General features: G+C 43.0%; 1 protein-coding gene across 1 annotated transcript in view; it reads right to left on the bottom strand.

The window, feature by feature from the left end:
- Positions 1–5,113: 5,113 nt before the first annotated feature.
- tagapb (T cell activation RhoGTPase activating protein b) overlaps positions 5,114–23,052 on the bottom strand; it is a 33,200-nt gene continuing 15,261 nt past the window's right edge. Inside the window, exons 4-13 of the mRNA XM_080743980.1 lie at positions 17,759–17,923; positions 13,145–13,186; positions 12,595–12,676; positions 12,158–12,202; positions 11,533–11,605; positions 10,730–10,863; positions 9,394–9,555; positions 8,550–8,659; positions 7,391–7,580; positions 5,114–6,519 (exon numbers count right to left, since the gene is read on the bottom strand). Coding sequence (XP_080600106.1) covers positions 5,320–6,519; positions 7,391–7,580; positions 8,550–8,659; positions 9,394–9,555; positions 10,730–10,863; positions 11,533–11,605; positions 12,158–12,202; positions 12,595–12,676; positions 13,145–13,186; positions 17,759–17,923 — 2,203 coding nt within the window. The 3' untranslated portion in view covers positions 5,114–5,319. The remainder of the gene's footprint in view (positions 6,520–7,390; positions 7,581–8,549; positions 8,660–9,393; positions 9,556–10,729; positions 10,864–11,532; positions 11,606–12,157; positions 12,203–12,594; positions 12,677–13,144; positions 13,187–17,758; positions 17,924–23,052) is intronic.

Below are 23,052 nucleotides of genomic sequence, written 5' to 3'. Positions count from 1 at the left end.
AACACATTGTGAGCTTTTGGCCATAGATATACTATTACTTTAATTTCGTAAGCTACCTGTCGTTGTCAGTATACAAATGAAATGATTTGTAATATCAGTCCTGTTGTACAATTTGTGTTTGTCTCCAAACAGAAATGCAATGTTTATTTAAAATGTATGTTGCTGCGGACCCCCCATCATCTGTGCCATGGACACCCAGAGGAGAAGATTTGTGGAACAAAAAAGGAAGAAGAAAAGTGACAGGGCGTGTTCTCTCCTCTGCGTCATCATCAGTGCCCATACTAGGTAGGTAGGCCTGAGGGAGTGTAGCACCCATTACATTAGACCAGTGGTTCTCAAACTTTTATATATAATATCTGTCTCTCCAAGTACCACCATAATAACCGATGTTAAAATACAGGTGCGCAGACCTACCCCATCCTATTCAGCTATGCACAGTTACTATAACACAGGAGGCCAATTCATTCCTTGTTTATGCTGCATTCCGAAGCCAATAATTTGATGACCGGGTCATCGGCCAGATTTAGCAATGACATTTGTGAACTTCTCATGCAAACCGATTGTGATTAATTTGTGTTACAAATCTGCTATTAACGTCTAGGTGTGCCCTCATGCTCATTTCAGCATGGCTGGCTGGAGAGCCTATTTCAACCAATTGCTTGGTCAGAAGAACTAACTACCTGTAGTATAATATAAATATTTCACAGCACTTATTTTTGGGAAACTCCTGAGTACCACCAGAGGGGGGACCATGTACCACCAATGGTACACGTACCACAGGTTGAGAACCACTGCATTAGACAATTGACTGTGGGTGAAAAAAATTGGTTCCAAAAATTGTGGGATAAAAAAAAAAGCACCGCTGGATGGCTGCAGCTGTTGTTGCCGTGCTCATAGATGTTGTGCTCATACACACTCGGTCACCTGTTGGAGCGACTGGCAACGCTGCCTCAAAAACACACTTCCCAGGCTAAACAACAAGCTGTGCTCTTCAAATGGCATGTTTTTGTTTTGCCTTGAGGCCTGCGCTGCCGGCCCAGAATATGTGGGCAGCAGTAACAAGATAAGAAACTGCACAGCTAAGAGGATGGTAACCACAATAAAGACCTTTATGAGAGTTTTAAAATGACTGAAACTTGGTGTCAAGCAGTGGCGTCAGTTCAGAAAAAGCTAAGGTATGGCAACATGACTGGTGTCTTGACACCACACACCAGTCATGTTGCCAATACCTTAGCAACAGGCATGATACATTTATTTTAAGAAGTACATTCTATTTTTCCCCCCCAAAATGTCTATGGTTTCTTGGGCTGGATATGGCAGAACGGTTGTTTAAGTGCAGCTAAACTTGACATAATAGTAAACGTGCCACAATTAACAATAATGAATTGCTCCTGTGCAGCTGACCTGCGGAACCTGGGAATATACCATTCTGTCAAGATGGAGAGAATAAAAGTGTGGAGAATATAATTATAATACCTTGTTAAATTGACCATTTTGTTAAATGTTGCATTTGTAGTTATTTTAATGTAATTTAACAACATAATAACCAGCGCAGATAGACACAGAGACATTCATGGATTTATATTTAAAAGTAACTTTTATTTTCCACCCTGGACCCAGGGTATGGCAGCTGCATACCCCTGCCATACCCAATTGACGCCCCTGCTGTCAAGGGAAAATAGGGCACAGGAAGCTGTATACACACGCCAACTCTGTTCCTCTGTGCTGTGACACTTTGAGGCAAAGGTGAAACCTCTCTCTGTGTCCGTGGAAAACAGTCGAAACCTTTTTTATATTCTTCTGCTCCGTACACACTAAAATCTGCAATGTACATTAGACCGTGACAGTGTACAACTGGAACCTTAATGGACCTTACGGAGGATTTTAGCGGGGTGTCAGTCATCATGGCACAACTACTGCTCTGCAATCTTTGCATAATCCTCAAAACCACAACCATTGGTTCCTGTTCATACTGCTCGTGTTAGATAACATTATCACATTCAACAGTTAGCAACCTAACCTGAGAGAGGTCCTTGTGTCCTTTCATTGTCCAAATTAAGATAAAATAAGTACCGGTAATAATATTATTCAGGCTGGCTGCAACAGCAGTAAGTTTCAAGCATAGAGTAGATACAAGGGCCGTAAGAAGTAGTATATCAGCCAAGTATGCAGATGTCTACTCGTTTCAATGCACTAGACCCCTGGGAGATGGATTGCTAAGGTGGAGCCCCACACCTACCATCAGCTTCCAGTACTTCACTACCGACTGAGGTACCCGTCCACACCAAGCGCACACACACACACACACATACGCACGCACGCACGCACACACGCACACACACACACACACACACACACACACACACATACACACACAGATACAAATAAGTATAAAAGTATAATCTATATGCATGATGGATGCACATGATGAATATATACTGATACAAGGGAACAGTGAATATGATACATTTACATTTAATGTAGTGTACGTGTTATTATATGGACATTGGGTAATTAACACTTGCTCACTGGACATTGTAGGCTGCTGTGGGAAAGGTCACAGGTCTATAAGTGGCCACTTTAAACCCACCTGTCCAGATTAATTGTCACTATACTGTAACTTCCAGAAATAGGTTTGTTTTGAAGTCTGTCCAGGTCAGGTCAATTGTGCTATTAAGGGTTGACATAATGCTGCTCTCACACTAAGGACTGGGAGAGGGTCGTCCATTAATGAATGAATTAATTCATCCATCCATCCATCCATTCATTCATTCATTCATTCATTCATTCATTCATTCAGCATTCATTCATTCATTCAGCATTCATTCATTCATTCATTCATTCATTCATGCATTCATTCATTCAGTGCAACAGGCTTCCTTCACAGTCAAGTTCTCAGTGTTACTTTAAATCTCCGAGTTTACAATGGATGGATGGATGTATATTGTATACAGTAGATAGAAATAATCAGAGGTCTGGAAACATTACCTGTGGCTATTAGAGATCACAGTGAGTTGTGAACATAGATACCTAGCTAGACAGACAGACAGACAGACAGACAGACAGACAGACAGACAGACAGACCAACCTTTATTAAGGGAAATACTCTCTCTCTCATATTTAGGTAGGATATGACGTGAGTATGCATGTAGCACAAACCACATTGTGCCGTCGTTGATAATGATCCTGATAATGATCACCATGAGAACTGTGAGCAGTGGTGGAATGAAACTATGTGTATTTACAACAATGTTGAAGTATTACTTTGCTTGAGTTTTCATGCTGCTTTATACTTTTTTACCAGTTATTACTTTGCGGATTTAGATGACAGAAATCAACCGATAAATATTACAATATATATTTTGTATACAAGTCTGTAGGTTAAGCTACACAGCTTAACCTAGCCTGGCTATTTTCCAAGTAGTCTATAAACCTGTGAAGAGGACCCTGCCCAACAAAGTAGTAGCTATAGGTGGTCAAGTCAAAGACTTCTTCCACCACTTGAAGTGAAGTCTCATCTGTTTCCTGTTGGAGTCGCTGTCCCCATGCTATGTACATGAGCAGAAGTAGGTTGTAGGTTGGATCTAGGTCAAGAGAGGTGTGTTGCATCTGTGTTATTCTAATTGGCTGTGTGTCTGACTGAAGCACATTGTGCAACAACACTGTTTCATCTCCAAATGTATTCAATGTCAAACTAAATGTACCATTTAAAGCTGCTGATGTTCTGGACATGTGCACTGTAATTGTTTTGTAATTGTTCACATTTATATTTTTGAACAGGGACCCCCATCTGAGAATATATTTTGTACCAGAGACACCCATACAAGATTTATGTTGTTGTGTAAATACACATATATATATAATCTTTCCCTTTGAGTTTGTGGATCGGCTATTCGATATACATCACTGGCCAGATGGCCAGTGAATTGGCGCCCTGAAACATGTCGACCTGAGGCGTCTTACTAGTACAGTAGAGTAACTGCTGATCATATAACAGGTCCATTTGAACCAGTGCTCCATTAATGCATTTTGGGTTACAATTGAGGAAGGAAAGTGTCAAACCAAACGCGCAGAGAGGAAGAGGAAGAAGTCCTGCCATCAGATCATCAAAGCAGCAAAAGATGGCAGGCAAAGAGAGATTCAGAGAAAAACCAAATCCGTTCATGTGACATGGTTTTCCCTCGTTGTTCGACACGTGTGCTTGAAGAACATGCTGTTCTTGCATTGAGGTCTGTTAGGTTACGCAACACCACGCTAAATGAGAAGTGAGGCCAAACTCTGTATAAGGCTAATTTGTCCGTGTTCTTATTAAGTCACCCACTAATGGTTGGAATCCAGTGGCAAAGGGATGGTTTATGGTTCCTTAACAGAACTATATCAATATTGAAATTCTTGTTGCATTAGTGGCCTCACATTGTTTCCATCTACCAGGGTTCAAAGCTTTTGATCAAAGTTCCACAAACTACAAGTTTGCGGATCGGCTGTATTCAGCTCAGAGACATAAGGTGTAGAAGGAGAAAAAGGAGCAAGTTGAAGTATAGAGCGTTGGGGGACCATGGTCAACTAAGTATATAGGGGTCAAGTGGTTTTCATATGAACTTATTTATGGTTAAAATGAGAACAAAGTATGACTTATCATCATCACAAAGGTGCTTTAATGTAGTGAAAGTAACCATAACCAGGTTAGTATTTACAAAAGATTATAAAATGTGCGCTCAGATATAACTAGTTCATACAGTATGACAAAAAAAACAACAACTTGAAGACAAATAGAAAATGTTTAAGTTTAGCATATTCTTCTCCTTGGAGATTTTGTATTTATTTACATAGCTTTGTCGAGATCGACTAGATATTTATTCTGTACAAAGATACTTATTCTGAACATATGTCTATCTAAATATCCTCTAAAAGATTATGTACTCTAAAGCAATGGTTCTCTAAGTGGATTCCAGGGACTCTGTGGGTTCCTTTGGGTGGGTTTAAATTGACCCATACAAGTCTGTAACTCTGACAGTGTACAAATGGAACCATTTCCAAATGGAAAATGGAACTAAATGAACCCTAACAGGTTCATTTAGTTCCATTTGTACACTGTCAAAGTTAAGGGGAGACCTTGAAATATGAAAGTTTGAGAAACACTGCTCTAAACGGTACTACTAAAAAAGCCCAATTTATACTTTGTCGTGCGCTGGAGTCACGTGCCAAAAGCCAGCGATTTCCGGCACGCAACACCAACATATGACGGAGCATAAACTACGCATTATGGTTGCACACAGTCAACATACAATCAAAGTGAAGGAGGGAAACATAAAAGTCCATTCAAACGTAAGACTCCTTGGAGTAAGAACAGTCTTCAAACGGCAGCTGCTGGCTGCAGCGCCGCGACACAGCGTCATGGTGTACTCTGGACACAGACTCGGACATGGCCCTCGGCCGGTACGCTGGTATGTTCCCGACGGCGGTGTCGGTCGGCTCTTGCGCGAGGCAGTCCGTGGCGTACCGGTTCGGGGGCCAGCTCGACATGAAGTCGCCGTTCACGGAGTTGGGGCGGGACCTCCGGCCCAGCTCTCGGGCGACGTGCACGGTCATGGTGCTGTACTGCGGCGGGGCGGGAAGGGCGGCGTTCAGCACGGCGTGCTCGTAGGACGGAGGCCTGCAGGGCAGCCTGGCGTCCACCTGCTGGAACACCTCGATGGCCGACAGGGGCCGGCGCTGTTTGATCAGACTGTCCGCCTGCTTCTCGGGCACCTCGCTCTGGGAGTCCTCCTGGAGGGTCCCGCAGGTGGTGAAGGGCCTCTCCTTCTTCTCTTTCTTCAGACTGCCCCTGGAGAAGGAGAACTTGGACCTGAGAGTGACTATGCCATCGACCCTCATGGAATGGGAGCGTCTCTTCACCTCCACGTCCTTTCTGGCGTCATCCTTCACACCGGAGGACGTGGCCTGGCGAGTGGAGTTCGCCCTACGGACGCAGGCGGGAGACCCCGGAGGGGAGCTGGCAAAAACGGAGCCCTCCGATTGGTTGCTCTCCAGCGAGCAGGATGAGGAGTGCGAGCAGTCCTTGGACAGGTTGGCGTGGTTACCGGCAGTGTACAGCGCCGGTTCAGTGTTCCACGGCAGAGCCCCCGCCCTGGCGCCTCCCCGTCCCCGGAGCAAGAAAGAGTCGTCCGAGACGGGCTTCTTCAGAGGCTGCTCTCTCTCCTGGGTGCAGTCCTCCTGGCTCCTGGCCAAGCTACGCAGGCTCCTCACCTCGGATATTGGCGAGATGATGGGTTCGGAGCAGCGTCGGTTGAAGGGGGCGCGCTTAGCTGACGCGGGGGAGGCAGCGTTGTACTGACGGGACGGGAGCGAGCTGGACGAGCCGCCCGCCTCTCCGTCTGCGTCCGGGCCGGGGCTGTCGTACGCAGAGTCGTGCTGCTGGGAGGACAGGGAGTCCTCGTACATGTCTCCGAGGAGCGTGGAGACGTTTTCCCCCAGGATGTCACAGCAGTTCTCTATGAGGAACCTGGTCAGCTCCGTCACCTGCAGGAAACCAGGACATGAGCTGCATGAGCCAACATGATTCACCACTCAAATTTGCACTCAACATCGCTCAAAATACATTCCGTACAAAGGAAATTCATTATTTAACAGACAAAACGGCAAATCAATTAGCTAGTATTAACTACAGCATTTATCTGCCTGGAAAGCGATGGCTCTGAACCATTGTTCTTGCGTCAATAAAACATATAAAACGTTTGAAATCTTGTTTGAAATAACTACTAATAATTGGTATAGGCAGGTTTATGAACTGACCACAGCCCTCCTCTGAGATTATTTATTATTAATTATTCAACATGAGGTTGAAAATAATACCATATGAGATTGAAAAAGGTTAAGTTCTCCTTTAATGTTTCATAATTCAGCTTTTTATTCTAAATATATTTGCATATATCTACAGATCAAAAGATCTCTCCTTTTCCTTTTTTAAATGTATCCTCACACGCATGAATGGAGATATTTTATATATTGCAATTACATTTTAAATATCTGTTAATGCGAGTTGGCTAGTCTGTAAGGTTTACGCCATTTGATAGTTTGTTTGACTAAACAAAAGTTCATTTGAAGACATTAAAATTATTCTTTTGCATTGCACAGTGGACTCCTTCGTCAATTGTTTTTTTTCTCCCAACAACAACAAAAGGCAAATCGTTGTTGACATCGCTACAAGACTGCGCTTCGTCTGAATAATCAACAGTTCCCTCAGTACTCTGCTTGCTTCAGAACAACACTGTTGCTGCTGCAACCTATACACCGCTTGCGAAACCCGGTCTGAGGTTTCTCACCGCAGAGCTTCAAAGGGCCCTGCAGGAAGGGGAGCAGGAGGTGACAGAAGAATCTAAAGAACTTTCACCTTGTTGTTCAGCTTGACCATCTGCTCCGCCACCGGCGTGGCGTCCAGCTGCAGCAGCGTGGGCGCGATGCACACCGCCAGGTTGGCGGCGTCCATCTTGTTGGTGTCGGCGCTCTCTAGGACGTGGCAGAGCACGCTGAGGAGGAAGCGGAGGAGCAGTCTGTTGGGCGCCGGAAGCTTGTCTACCACCCTGCAGGGGGGAGGGGGGAAAGAGGAAGAGGTTGCATGTCAGTTGAGAAGAGCGCCCTTATAAAACAAAAAAAAGTACTTCTCTTTTTTAGAACGGACATGTAGGCCATGTAAGCGAGAAAAAGAGGAAGTGTTTTATGTAAGGTGTGAAAAAAAAAGAAGACGTAAATGGGAGCGACGACCTCAGCTCACACTCTGAGTGTCTGCATTCAGAAAAATATTGCGTGTCTGTTTTGTGTCTCTCATTACTTTACTTTTATGGCCAGGACTTGCTTTAATGAATAGGCCTAAAACCAATTTGTATGGAAGAGCAGTGGTTCTCAAACTTTTTGGGCTTCAGTACCCCCTTTTCCTGATTGCTGAATCCAAGTCCCCCTTTAATAGACAACAACATTTTGACTAGAAAATACTGACATAAAAAGTCCAGTTTTTATGTCAATATGTTGAAAATAAAATTAAGTACCCCGTTTTATATTCAGTAACAGTAAAACATTCATACTTAATTTGGTTTAAAGCTATACAGAGCAGCCCGCTCACATACATTTGTCAATGTTTTATCATTAATACATTTGTCAATGTTTTATCATTAAACATAACAGTAAAATAAATGTTTCCATTTAATATCCATTTTTTCTCAAGTACCCCCTGCAGTACCTCTGTGTGGTAGAGTATACGTTAATACAATATAGTACTGTACATCTGTATGGTAGAGTATGTTAACACAATAAAACAAGCACATGTAAAGTGGGTGGAGGTGGTCTCCCTACTCTTCCACTGAGGCATCTATTCTAGACCATGGTGTCGTCCCTGGGTTATGACAAAAGTACTGGTTGACAATATCAGTAAAGTTATTTGAAGCACTGTATGCGCGAGTGAGTCACAGAATTTTGCGGATTGTGGCTTTAAAATAGACCAAAGAGTGTGTGGCTCTAAACTACATGGGAAACATCAGCGTGGATCGTGAACTCACCTCTTAATCTCTGCGGCTCTCTGCTGGGTGTCCTCTGTGTCCAGAGCCTCCATCCAGGTGTCATACAGGTTAGAGACCAGCAGGCTACCTGGCAGATCCTTCAGGAAGCTCTGTAGTCAACAGGAAACACACCGCATCACATAACCATCCCTCGTGTAATAAACCCTATATCGTTGCTACTTGATCACACTACAGCGTCACTCGAAAGCATCAAAAGTAGCAGATCTACAAGCTCGAGCTTGCCGATCTGCTAATATTGATGCTTTTGACTGAAAAGTAACAGTTTTGGATATATGAGGTTTCCACCCGATAGAGACGAGAGACTTCATCGCTACCTGGTCATGTAAAAACATTTTAAGAGCCTTAGGACGAGGCATGTATACTTCTGTAAAATGTTATTCAGCCACATCCTGCTCTGTAGTCCGTACAGCACTTTTATCAATGAGAGTTGTTTTTAAATGTGATTTAAAAATATATTTGACTTGACTAGTTGCCTGTGGCTATGTTGAATGCGTGTTTTATTGAATCACCTTCGCCTTCTTTTTTTATCTCACTGTTATCTCACTGCTTTAAATCAGATTTTCAGAAAAGCCCTTCTAGGAACGGATGTTGCAAATTAGCATCCGCTATAATACTATGATCCTTGCATTAGAGAGTGGCCCCTCAGTCTGTGTACTCTGTATCTGTCACTATTAGGGCTGAGCAATATATCAATACTATTTTATTTAATCAATATCGTCCAGCCCTAGTGAACCATCAAATAAACCACAAAGAAGGAAGAATGTGATCAACAGATCACACTGAAGTGAACACAAATAGTACGGGATGATGATGATCGACGTACTTTGAGGAGGCCCACGAGGTTGGCCACGTTCATGTCGTCCATGTCCACCTCCTCGCCGCTGTTGAGCTGCTCTCTGACCAGCTTCATGGCCTTGTTGTTGCAGGGCTTCCTGAAGACCCCTTCTGTGGACGGACCTTTCTTCCACAGCAACACCAGCATCTCCTGATGGGAGGGAGGGAGGGAACACAGAGGGGACAGATGAGATTACGGTCGGTAACGCAACAGGAGGTCATGCATGTGCATGAATAAGTCACAGGTCCAGTCGTTAGGCCCGTGGGGATCGTTATTCGAAAGCGTGCGTGTTTAAGTGGAGGCTGAGAGTGTTTACGTCGCCACAGCCTGCACCGCAGGGTATAGTAGGGATGAACAGCTGACCTACATTAGTCTTGCTCTGCCTTTTGACATCCAGGGACCACAAGGAACCTGAAATGTCCTCATTTCACTTGTAGAGTGTACAAATCCATGCATTTAGTTCCTAGTATCAATTAGTTAATACCGCCTCAAAGACCCCTGGGGGGTCCCAGGACCCAACGTTGATTATATTTGTACGATTATATACACGTTTAATGTTTCTATTTGTTACTATGCTGCTATGCATGCTAGTTACAGTAGCATTTTATCTTTCATCGTACAGATGTTCATCAAATAAGCCATAAGAAAGGTAAAGTAAAGTCGGAATCCGTTAGACATTCACTCCTGCCACCTGCATAGCTGCAGCTGTTTTGCATGCAAGAGGCGACCACACAGGTCCTGTTCACAGGTTCATGGTGTCACCTCAGAATGACGCTGCCAGCCTGCCACGCAACACTATGAAACATGCAAGCTTCACATGCAAGCACCTCACAGGCTCACACCTTTGCAACCGTATCTTTGGGCCTCTGCACTAATGCTCATTATAAGCTGACACCCTTTCTTTCTGACACATACTTTCTGCCTCAGAGGAGACTGAGAGCTGTTGAAACTTCAGAAATCTGCCTATACCAACAACACGTGTCCCGTGGCAAAAAATAGACAATATATGAACTCACAACACATTGCATTTGTGAGCTTGTAGATCTGTTATTTTCCAACTAGGTTTTGACAATTGTTGTATGTTCGCCTGTAATAGCATGTCCAAAAGAGGTACACACACAGTATTACAACAAAAGAAAACCCACAAAAAGTTAGAATATGGAGATACTGTAAGAGGTTTCTGCCTCTTACTCAGGAACGGAATTCCTTCTAAACCCTAAGAGTTTTCCTGAATAGCTCATGTTGCTACATATATTGTATATAGATTTCAAATGACACGGATGCTTTTTAGGTTGTAACGGTTTTAAGACTAAGAGGAACGTACTGCGATGGGTTTGGGCAGCTGGCCATCGTCCTGGCAGATCCGGGCCAGAGGCTGTCCAAACAGCTGGGTTCTGGACTCAGACTGGCCCTTCCTCCCCAGAACGCTCTTCAAGATGTTCCACTTGCTGCCGTTCTCTGATGGAGGAATGAAAACAAAGTGTTGGGATCAGTCACCATGATGATGATGGGAGAGAGACTTTTCAATGCATCATTGAATATGAAGTCTGCAGGTAGCTATCGTTTATAAGCAACATATGGCATCAAAAGTGTTGTGAACATAAAAAAACTAAAAGAAGAAGCAGCTGATGTTCACGTTTTGATACTTTTCCATCCATGCACCCACAGTCAAGTCTTATTTCAGGCATGTTTTTTTAAAATCCCATTGCATGCTTTCCATGGAAACTCTGAACTATACATATCAAATGGTGGAAATGGTACTTTTAAATAGATACAAACTAAAAACAGATCATACATCCACTAACCCAGTAGTTCCCAACCCTTTGTCCGCACGTGTTGCAAGCTTGTACATGTGCATTTTTTACTATTTTTGAAACTTTTTAGAAAAAGATTCTAACAATGTTAGTGTGCTCCACAATGATATATACATTATATGGGAGTTAGCTATGGTTTTGTGCAACACGTTTAAAACGTTGGACCACCACACCAGACAGACAGGTGAAAGTTGTATAATAAGGGTGCATGCCAGCACAGCTTGGCGTGCTTGGTGGTTTCCCAGCGCGCTGCATGCAGGGGCCCCTTGCAACTGTGAGAGGCTGACGTTTGGGTTGAGGTTTTCAAACTTACCAATAGGTTGCGGAGCCAGCCTGTCGTCTTGGTTATGTAAGGCCTTGGGCAGGGCGGAGATCTTAGCGTCGCCCTGACAACGAAACAAATAAAGAGTAGAGAAATGAGGATGAGGATGGATATGTGTCATTGGCAGAGTGTGTGTGTGTGTGTGTGTGTGTGTGTGTGTGTGTGTGTGTGTGTGACGACTAAGGGCGGGGGCCTGTCTCTAACAGCCCTAAAACCACACAGCCTCACATACACTCTTATAACCACACAGAGTCACGAGCACATACAATTTATCTCTCTCTCACACACACACACACACACACACACACACACACACACACACACACACACACACACACACACACACACACACACACACACACACACACACACACACACACACAATATCAAACACACTCTCCCTCTTCATGTCTACTTCCGTCTGAATGACATGGAGTGAAACGAGGCCCTCAACACCACCACCCACTCCAAAATTGCCCGTGTTTTCAACAACACATGTAATGTCATATGAACCGCTAAGTCCACCACCAGCGTGGGTGGGGGGCACAGGTCTCAATCACACTGTCATTCACCCCTCAAGTCGTTTGATGTCAAAGCAGAATGGGAATTGACTCACCTCAAGTGGAAACCCAATGAACGGTTCCATTCCACCAGTTTTAGTCTAGAAAACCAAAGAGACAGAGAGTGAGGCCCACAGAGAATGTGTGATATATAAGCTATATGCATATACATGTGTACATCCACTGTATGGCAGTTCATTTTGGGCCCCCAACATCATGCAACGTGCAACATTGTTTTCTCACTTAAACGGTAAACAAGCCAACATGCAGTATAAGTGTATACAGGCTATCTGCACATTTCTAAAGTTACCATTTCAGGACTTTTAAGACATTTTGAATACCTCTAAAATAAAATAAAAAGATCATTACAGTATCAAAAGTAATCAACAAACTATATAAAAAGATTGGGGGGTCATGGCCTGAAGAACCACTGATCTATACTATACTATGTGTGTACATCCACAACCGTGTTGTATCAGGGTAGAGGACTTACAGCGATGCTGCCACTCAACACCTTCATGAGTAGGCTTGGAGGAGAAGTACAACCGCTCCTCTCTTTTGCTTCCGTAATCTTCCTGTGATGAGGAAACAAATATATGAAGAAAAATAAATCAATCTGACTGACAATCCACATTTGGTACAGCGCTGGTTATCACCACACAGCCTGGCGGTTAGCTCCTCAGTATTTAGTATTTATTTAGTATATTATTATTAGTATTTAATTGTTGGTGATACAAAATAATTATTTTTTTAAGTTAATGTAACTTTAAACGTAATGAAGCATTTTCCATATGAAACAAAATGTTCAACCTCAACCTGACACATGCATAAAATAAAGTCATCGGTGTAAATTTAACTCCAACACAGTTGCATCTTGAGCCAAAATGGCCCGGCTTCTATTTGTAAACTCTTGGGAGTTACAACACCTACTGATTGGCAAATCACTCATATAATGAAATCATTCTCATCTAATCTTGAGTGTTCATTTAACTTAACGTAAATAATAACAGTTTAATGTGAGAGGAGAGTCATGACGTGCGTACCTGTGCAGAGTATCCAACCAGCGTTCTTTGACCTCAGGCGAGCTTGAGGCAGATTAACAGCATGGCACGAGTTACCAATCCACACAGAGAGAGAGAGAGAGACACACACAGACAGACACACACACAGACAGAGTGAGAGTCAGTGGGTGGACTGAAAACAACGGTGGCTCTGCCTGCCTCTTTTAATATCTCTGGTGGAAACCTTTGTTTTTTTTCTTCTGGAAATTCTAACTCAGTCATGGGGACAGGAAGTAGCGTCATGGTGGCCTACTAGACACCGCCTTCTTCCACTTCCTGACGTGCTGCTGCTGCTGCTGCTGCTGTGTCTTGACGGCCACCAATGGAAACACACTGCAGTAGAGTGACGGAGAGACTGTCACTGTCATTGTTCTCACACACCTGACCTGAACACCTCAACAACCACAGGGGGGAATCGCCCACCACCACCGTCTCAGGACCTTACGGAGTTATGTCTATGCTTGTGTTTGGATGTTATCTTTTGTTTTGAATGCAAACTGTAGAACAGTCCTTCTCAAACCATTTCATCTCAAGGACCACCAAATTGACATGAATGTGGTCGCGGACTCCCATCTGAAAGGGTTTTCGTGTCAGGCACCTCCAGAAGCAAAGATTTGAGTTAAAATGTTATATATCGTCACTGTCGGGCAGAAACCTTGTATCTCCAAGTTTCAAATGTGTAATTTTCTTCGCAAAGTAAAGCCCTGCTTCACCATACAAGGCCGTTGCACAAAAGTAGTGAAAACAGCAGATCTACAAGCACACAACACCTCGCACCGCGAGGCGTTGTGTGCTGAGAACCAATGGTCTGTAAACACCAGTATTACATTTATTACAGTTTTGGTACATTTCTCCAAATGACCCTTTAAGCACTTTGATCCTGTATAGTAAAACAGACCTGAGTTAATTGGACTTGGTTCTCTCTTTTTTTACTCTGCACCCAATATCTATGGCAGACGTTTCCCTCTGAATGGGGATGCTGGGGTTCAGGTGGTTAACGTTTGCAAAACAGCACTGTGCATTGCTCAAAAAAAAAAAAAAAAAAACGAATTCTGCAAACACCACCACACCATGGGAAACTACAGCATTAACAACACAGAAATGTTTGTGGGGAGGAATTAATTGGCATAATTACTAAATTGGGGAGGAAAAAGGGGGTAAAAAAATGATTGGCTACAATAAAAACATTTAAATAAAATATATGATATGGTGCATATAGCTTTATGGTGCATATAGCTTTTCCAAGGCGCTTTACATTCACCCATTCACACACCTATGGCGGAGGAAACCATGCAAGGCACCAACCTGCTCACCAGGAGCAACAATGGGTTCAGACTCTTCGACACTAACTCAGTGGAGCCTGGGTTCGAACTGGGAACGCTTCGGGAACCCTTCATGCTCTAATGACGGTTTCTCTACCCCTGAGCTATGCCGCCCATCTCTATTAACAAATGTATCTGGAGACCCCCTCAAGGGTAATGACATTATGCAACTAATTCATGCCATGATGTTTTGGGGTAATTTTGGCTATTCAACTATTCAACCAATACATTTTGACACAACAAAAATGCACAGTAAGCAAGCTAATGTAGGAAACAGCAGACAATTAATTCTACATAATCATCAAAGCATTTGCAGTTTGTTCAGAAGAATGAGATTATTTATTTGTTGTTAACATAATATCTAACCTTTTATTTTTCTTCCCACTTTGAATTTATGTTCTTTCACACCAGGACATTGAAATGATCATTAGACTCAGAGCAATTATAACCCTCCTAATCTCCCATGCAGACTCCCTCCGCTGTCAGAGTTCAGAGTTTCAATTAATGTAGAATTATGTGCAGGATGTAATTTGCATACAGATGTGAGGGGACCTCATTTAATTGACTACATATTTTGAAACATTGTAAACATCTTCTCTCTGACACTAAGGTTGTCTACCCCTGGTAGAGACGCTTCAGATGCCGCTCGTGGATTAAAACAGTGTTTCTCAAACTTTCAAAGTTCAAGGTCTCCCCTTAACTCTGACAGTGTACAAATGGAACCAAAAACGTTCAAATTTCAAGGTCTCCCCTTAACTCTGACAGTGTACAAATGGAACCAAACGAACCAGTTAGGTTCGTTTGGTTCCATTTGTACACTGTCACTGTCAGAGTTACAGACGTGTATGGGTCAATTTAGACCCCCTAAAGGAACCCACAGAGACTTTGAGATGCACTGGATTAGAACCCCTATAGACAGGTACTTTACCACTGCACTATCCGAGCACTGAGAAATAGTTTTTTTTTTTATGATGTGCACAAGTGACTGATGTGTGATTGGAAGTGGAACAAGTAATTTAGAGAATTTCAATTCTGAACTGAGAAATGTATGAATACCAAGTGCCTGAGAAAAACTGCAACAACATTGGCACACATGCATGGCATCACACGCGCCGCCTTGTCATTGTCAACATTCTCTACCCACGGAAATAGAGAAAACCACGACTATTTTCGGATAACAGTAATAGACTGTTGTTTCAAGAGGAGCTGTGAATACCAGCTTCTTGGAAAGACAATAATTCAACCGTTTTATAAAACCGTCCATAAATGCTTTAAAGCTGCACTATGTATAACTTTACTCTTCTACCCAGGATTTGAACCCGGTTTCCTGCATAAGCAAAAACATTTTTTTTTACCATTGAGCCAATAGAGCCTGCCTGCTTGCTCAGGGGATACATTTTTATCTTGACCTTCAGGTCAAAATTTGTGTCGAACCAGAAACAGGATTGTGTGGTATGTTCACCTAGACACAGGATCTAAATGTCTCAATAGAACAGCAGGGAGACAAAATACAACCACCCTAAATGTATTGTATAATAGTGTATTAACATACTCGACCACTCACATTGGACAAAATTACATTCTATTGTCCCGGACCACTGGCATATAGGGGTCCGGGCACCTAGGCTCCAATCCCGACAGCCTCTGCTGCATCTCTCTCCCCATTTCATGTCAAACTATCAATAAAGGCATAAAAAGCCATAAATAAATCTTTTTTTTTTAACATTACATTTCATTCATTAAAAAAAGTGACAGTGCCACTTTAAATGATCCATTTCATAACTACAGTACAGTACAGTCACTGAGCTGTTTACAGAAACATCTCCGTGCCCACTGTCTATTAGTCAATATCTGACGCTCTTATGTTTTTATTGTAAAAGCCTGCGTTTCCAAACGACGAGGACCTCTGGTGCAAAAGTCCCCAGAGTCATGTGAGCGATCTGTCAGATGACTCCAAGCTTCCTATTAAACAAACCAACACAGAACTCTCTCTACTTCCCTTTTTAATCTATTAATTGACACTAGCTCTGTTCATGGAGTTTGTGGGGCATTCCATGACACCAGCACGTGTCACTTGACCAAAACACACTTTAGAGAAACAGAAAGAGAGAGACAAAAAAACAACAACAAAAAAACAAGATAAAGTGTGCAGGCGTTTGTATGTCTGGGCGTGTGAGTGTGCGTGAGTGTGTGTGTGTGTGTGTGTGTGTGTGTGTGCGTGTGCGTGTGCGTGTGCGTGTGTGTATGCGTGCGTGTGTGCTTGCGTGCGTGCGTGTGTAAATGGTATAGCTGTTATGGCGCATTAATATAGTGCCTTCTTACGTTGCATTAATCCATATACACACACACACAAGGACACTTTGACACATAGCTAGGAGGAGTGGCGGGGATCAAACTGGGATGTGCTGGGAACCTTCCAATACGCGCAAGCGTGTATGTGTTTGCGCGTGGGATGTGGGTGCGTGCAATGCCATGTGTGTGTTTTTACATGAAGATCTTTGCCATCTTCATCTGTGAAAGCAAGATTACAGGTTCAAACCATCCAAGCGTAATCTTTCCATCAGAAGGTCATGCTCCTCACTGTAAACGCCATGGCTCTAATCAGATATTTGAAACCATATGTCTCACATCTCAGACCGTTACTTGCCATACATTCATACACACAGGGGGTTTTACATACAGTACTAGGCATGAAAGGATATGTGAAGATATGACATCCACTTTCATGTCTTCCACTATATAATCCAAGGCTTTATCTACTGTGAAGCCGAGCACGTTTGGCCTGTGTAGTGACGACAGAGAGGTGTTCTGTGACATTGATGTTGTCGTTATCTATAGTTCAACCGTTCTGTAGGTGATGGGTTCTCAAACCTTTTCATGTAAATGGCAAAGTGATGGCAAAAAGATTGCCAAGTGACATACTGTATAATATGGTCGCGGACCCACATATGAAAATGTTTTGTGCCAGGGACCCCTGGAAGAGAAGATGTGTGTTAAAACATGCAACATTATTCAAAATTCTTTCAAGATTTGTCTAAAATGTTCTAAAATAGCAGACAAGCAAGCGTGTATAGCTGCTATCTTAGAACACAGAGTGTGGATAAAGGTGTTAAAATGTGTTAACATTAATTCAGCTAGGGACCCCCTGGAACACATGTGTGTGTGTGTGTGTGTGTGTCTGTGTGCGTGTGTGTGTGTGTGTGTGTGTGTGTGTGTGTGTGTGTGTGTGTGTGTGTGTGTGTGTGTGTGTGTGTGTGTGCGTGTTATCTCTCACCGGAACGACACCAGGCAGAAATTGAGAGCCCAGGCCAACATGAGTGTTATCCTGAGATCAATATCCCCACTTTCATCTTCCTCATCCTCTTCTTCATCATCAAAGCTGTACAGCCACACGTCCTGCAGGCTCACCCTGTGCTTCAGACGGTAGCTGGCACTGGACCTGACACACACACACACACACACACACACACACACACACACACACACACACACACACACACACACACACACACACACACACACACACACACACACACACACACACAGACTTTAAGCTCTGTTCACGTACAGTACATCAGGTCTTATAGTGATCAGGTCATGCTCCCAACCATCCATTGGGACGGTGTTAAGCTATAGTTAAAGGAGTAGTTCACCCCCAAAATAACTTTTTTTCTATTGATTACTCAGGCCATGGAGAGTAGAGTTCAATAATATTTTTTGGTTTTTGTCACATTCCTAAGACAAAAATGTGATAACAATAAATTTACTCCCATTGATTCCGGATGGTGACCCGTTTCGAAACGGGTCACCATCCGGAATCAATGGGGGTAAATTTACTCAAATCAAAATTTTGTCTTACGAATGTGACAAAAAACAAAAAATATTATTGAACTCTACTCTCCATGGCCTGAGTAATCAATAGAAAAAAAGTCATTTTGGGGGTGAACTAATCCTTTAAGCTAAAAAGCTTCACTTGAACAGTCCAGTGGTCCCTTTGGTCAGCGGGGCTCCTCTGGAAAACTGAGACCACCTGAGACTGGCCTCAACGATTTATATTGTTGATGTCGGGCAGAAACCTCTTACGTGTGTCTCCAGTTTCTAACATTTTGTGTATTTTTTGTGAACTAATTCCCTATTTATCGTGCTTTTAAAATGTGTTCTATTACTGGATTTATGCCATCCTAAGCCTGTGATGTTTTTCAGGGTCCGTTTGGTTTTTGTTTTGTCCGTATGTACGTACAATAACTCTAAAATGATAATTTTTCAGGAAATGAAGAAACATAATACAGAGAAATATATTTATTTATATTTATATATACATACAGTATATATAAAGCAACTGATAACAGCTGGCTCACAATGCATCACAACACGTGAATTACTGCCCTGATTCATCATGACACAGCTTAAATAGGCCTACAATAACAAGCAGGGCTTTACATATTACAATAACTTCTGCAAAGAGGGCTTCACGTAGTTGCAGTTTCTGCAGAACTAGAGAGGGAATAGCCCTGAAACAGGACTGTCAGGCGACCGTCGTATGATCCATGGCTAGCGAGAGGAATGGGAAAAAGAAATAAAATGCTAGCACACTGAGGGCTGGGCTCACATGCGAAAAAAAAGCTTTTATTGCACCAAATACAGGTTGTGATGTTTCGAGCACACTGCTCTACTTCAGACTAGCGAGAAGAATGAACTCATAGAAATAGAACTGCAGGAGAGATAGGTGGTTTAGCCGACAGTTTGAGGATCCAATGGAGATAGGAGGTTTCTGACCAAGAGCTACAATAGCGTATAAAACGTCTGTGATTTATGTTGGGACCCCCTCGAAAACGTGATGGTACATCTCAAATGGTTTATCCTAATAAAGAAACTTAACATACCTCTATAGAACAACACACAGCGTCATACAAAAGTATCAAAAGTAGCAGATCTACAAGATCTCTGCTCGAGATCTTGTTGTTGAATTGAATCCTGAAAAGCAACAGTTTTGGACATTCCCACCCGACAGAGACAATATTGAGTTTTGCTGTCCATTGTGGTTGCCCAAGATCCCTGGACCTTCTGTACACTGTAGAACAGTGATTATCAATCTTTATTAATATCAAGGACCCACAGCATTAGGTACGTCACAGAACCCTTAAGGGGATTGCACACGGTACGCGGTCACCGCCTCCTAGCAATTCATTTTCAATGAGAGGCGGGCGGCTATTTCGTCCGCGCAGCGAAGTTTAGAGGCGGCGAGGCGAGCGGGCGCAGTCCCGTGAAAATCCCCGCGAGCGTGCTCGTTTGTGCATGCGTACGCGGGCGGTGAGAGATGGATTGTGTTCATCTTTGTGAAATACCGCGCAGCGTTTACTCAAAGAGCGAGTGTGTTTGTGTATCACCGCGGCGCGGTCCTCGCAGATCCAAGCGGGAGCCCCGGCGGCAACCGCTGTCCGTCTGTAGAGCGCCTTATACTGTAACTCTGAGAGCATACACACATGGTCCATCTGGTTCCATTTGTATACGCTCTCTGAGATACAGTTACAGTATCAATACCGCAATGCAGAAATACTGTGTCCGGAATTAAACATTTACTTGAGTAAAAGTACAAAGGTATATAGTATCAAAAGTATAAAGTAAAGCACAGTATTCACACGTTTTCAAATGCATAAAAATCTTTTGAAATGAGCTGATCTACAAGCTCACAATATGAGTTTGTAGATTGGCTATTTTCAAATGGCCAAAATGTATATAGGGCTGAAGTGGGTAATATATGTTTAGTTGTTTTAGTTTTTTTGTGTGTGTGTGATAATAGTAACTAGTAACTAAATATTTTCAAATTGTAGTGGAGTAAAAATACAACATTTGCCTCTGAGATGTGTAGTGGAGTAGAAGTAAAAGTACAGAAAATTGGAAATACTCCAGTAAAGTAAAGAATACCTCAAAATTGTACTTAAGTACAGTACTTGAGTACACATACTTAGTTACGTTATGCCACTGGCTGATACTAACCTAAAATAATGTATCTCTTTAATGTTATTGTGTAAGCATTCTAACCCTTTTAAAAGGTGTTAATGAAGGTGGTGAGTTTCATCCCTGCTGATAAATTAAAAACTTTGAAAATAGGCTTTACTGTTTATTGGTCACATATAAATACAGCATTTACCTTTGCCAAATAATACGTTGAAATGGATCATGCAAAAATACATTTTGTGGTTCCAAAGTGCTTCCTGTGAGTGCATGCCTGCATCATTCTGGCGGGAGTTTCGGGGCCTTCCCCAGCGGGCATTAAAAATAGTATTTAAAGAAGTGGTCACACAGCACATTTACGTCTTATACCGCATGTGAAATGGGTATTTTAAAGCCTATTATAAAGATCTACAAGCTCACAGCGCATCACTTCGTGCCACGCTGCAAGCTTGTACAGCTTTTCTATTTTTTTTCTTTTTTTTTTTTTACATAAATCTTCTTTTCTGGGGGTCCCTGCCACAAAACATTTTCAAATGGGGGTCTGCAGCTAAATACATATCATTTTGGGGGTCCTTGACAAAGCTAAGCCCAGAATAGGAACACTATAGGGTTCATGTGGTTAAACCTCCTAATGTCAATGCAGTTGTGCAGACCCTTGTTGTCCATGCTGCAGATTAATCGACAACACTTCATCGTTCCATGTTTCTGGGAAGCTCTTCCAATGAATTGGCACTGCCGATCATATATTTACCGTATAATGCCCGATTTATATTCCATAGTACGACGTCATAGTTGTAAAGGTCAACGTCCCACATTTTCCATGCAGATAAGACGTTTTGTTTTGGTTTGCAACCAAAGACAATGCTGGTGGAAGCTAATGTCTGTCTCTCAGTGAAGGTTTGATGATTGCTAAGCTGGGCTCCTTTGAGCATTGATAGGACAGATCAGAGAGATGGGAGTAGAAAAGAGAAAGGTTGAAAGGAGCAGTGATGGACTGTTTACTCTGCTACTGTCTGGAAAACAGTAGCGGAGTGTAGCAATAGTGGTTCAGAGAGCCTCTGCCTGATCACCAAAAACGTAACATCTTGCGGGAGACCTGGGTTTGATTCCCGGGCGTTACAATAGTGCTGTGACCCAGATGAAGATTCCCGGTGGAGGAGGTCAAAAGGGGGGTGAGTGTAGCACTAGACCAAACACCTAATATCTCCAACAACCAAGGGGGAATTCCCCTTTAGGCTAGTGGATAAGATTGGATGGATTGGATGGATTTCAAGGTGGGAGACCCGGGTTCGAATCCCGGGCATTTACAGGAGCATCAGGTGTCCATCCAGCAGGTACAGGGGACAGCATAAGTGTGTTACAGTTTACACATATACACTAGTAAAGCCCGGATCATAGTCGGGTCCGTGGTGGAAGGCTATCCACCGCGGTGTAGTCTTTTCGAGTCTTTTTGAGTCATGAAACTACAACGTTACATCATTCCTCGCGGTGGAGAGCTTTCCACTGCGAGTCCCAACACATCTCTCTGTTTTTACTATCAGGGCTCTACACCCCGTTCACTGATTGGTCAATCTAGACTAGTCAGTCATGGTGAATAGGACTCCACCGTGGCGTACTATGATGGCCTGCACTTATTTTCTGACTTGAGGTGGAAAGTGTTCCACCTCAAATTTGCGGTGGATAGCTCTCCACCGTAGACTCTGATCCGGGCTTAAGACGCCTCAGGGTGACAAGTGAGGTCGCGCCATGTCTTGGCCATCTGGCCAGTGATGTATATCGGACCAGATACCCGTATATGGAGATCCATGTACTGTATATGGAGGTATGCTGTGAGACCCCAAACACGCGTACTCAGTTATTCGTTATGTGAAAATCCTATGTCTATGACGTCTATCACATCTGACATCATACATACAATCCCTTTTATGCCCATACATGGAGATCCCTGTCTGAACCAGCCACACTGATATGGGCTGACTTCCTCCATATATGGGCATTCCCATATGAAGTCCTGTTAGATGGGCTTAATATTGATGACATCAGGGATCTCCATATATGGGCATAGAGTGGTTCCCATGACACCACAACATACATTCCCTTTTATAGCCCATACATGGAGATCGCTGTCTGAACCAGCCACACCACTGTGATGTCACCTGCTTATGCCCATATATGGAGATCCCTGCTCTGAGTATCTGACATCCCTGTGATGTCACAGTGATGTGTCAGGGGAACCACAGTGTCAGGTATAACGCCTGACACTGTGGTTCCGTCCGAACGGGTTACGGACGGATACGAACAAGCTGTGCCGGTTCTGACAGTAAACTGTGACTAAGAACATCAAGTCACATTTTGTTTTGCTGCTATTTTTCCAGTATTACTTAGGGGAGGCCATGAGGTGGCTGTCGTCTTCTCCCCCTTGCTGACGTCGGCTTAGGTAGGGTTTGAACCACTCACCTTCCACATGAAGGCTTATTGTACTTTATTCTCATTTCACTGTTACAGGCTGTAGGATTGTTGAGATTAGTTTTATCATTTTTCATTTCTTTCCAGCTTATTTTTTATCCTCACTGTTGATTAAGAGTGAGTACCTATAATACCACCAGCCAGCTG

This window comes from Nannobrachium achirus (genome assembly GCF_963921795.1).
Source record: "Nannobrachium achirus genome assembly, chromosome: 16".
Lineage (NCBI taxonomy): Eukaryota > Metazoa > Chordata > Actinopteri > Myctophiformes > Myctophidae > Nannobrachium > Nannobrachium achirus.
Note: the sequence above shows the minus strand (reverse complement) of the source record. Positions and strands in the feature narration are given on the sequence as shown.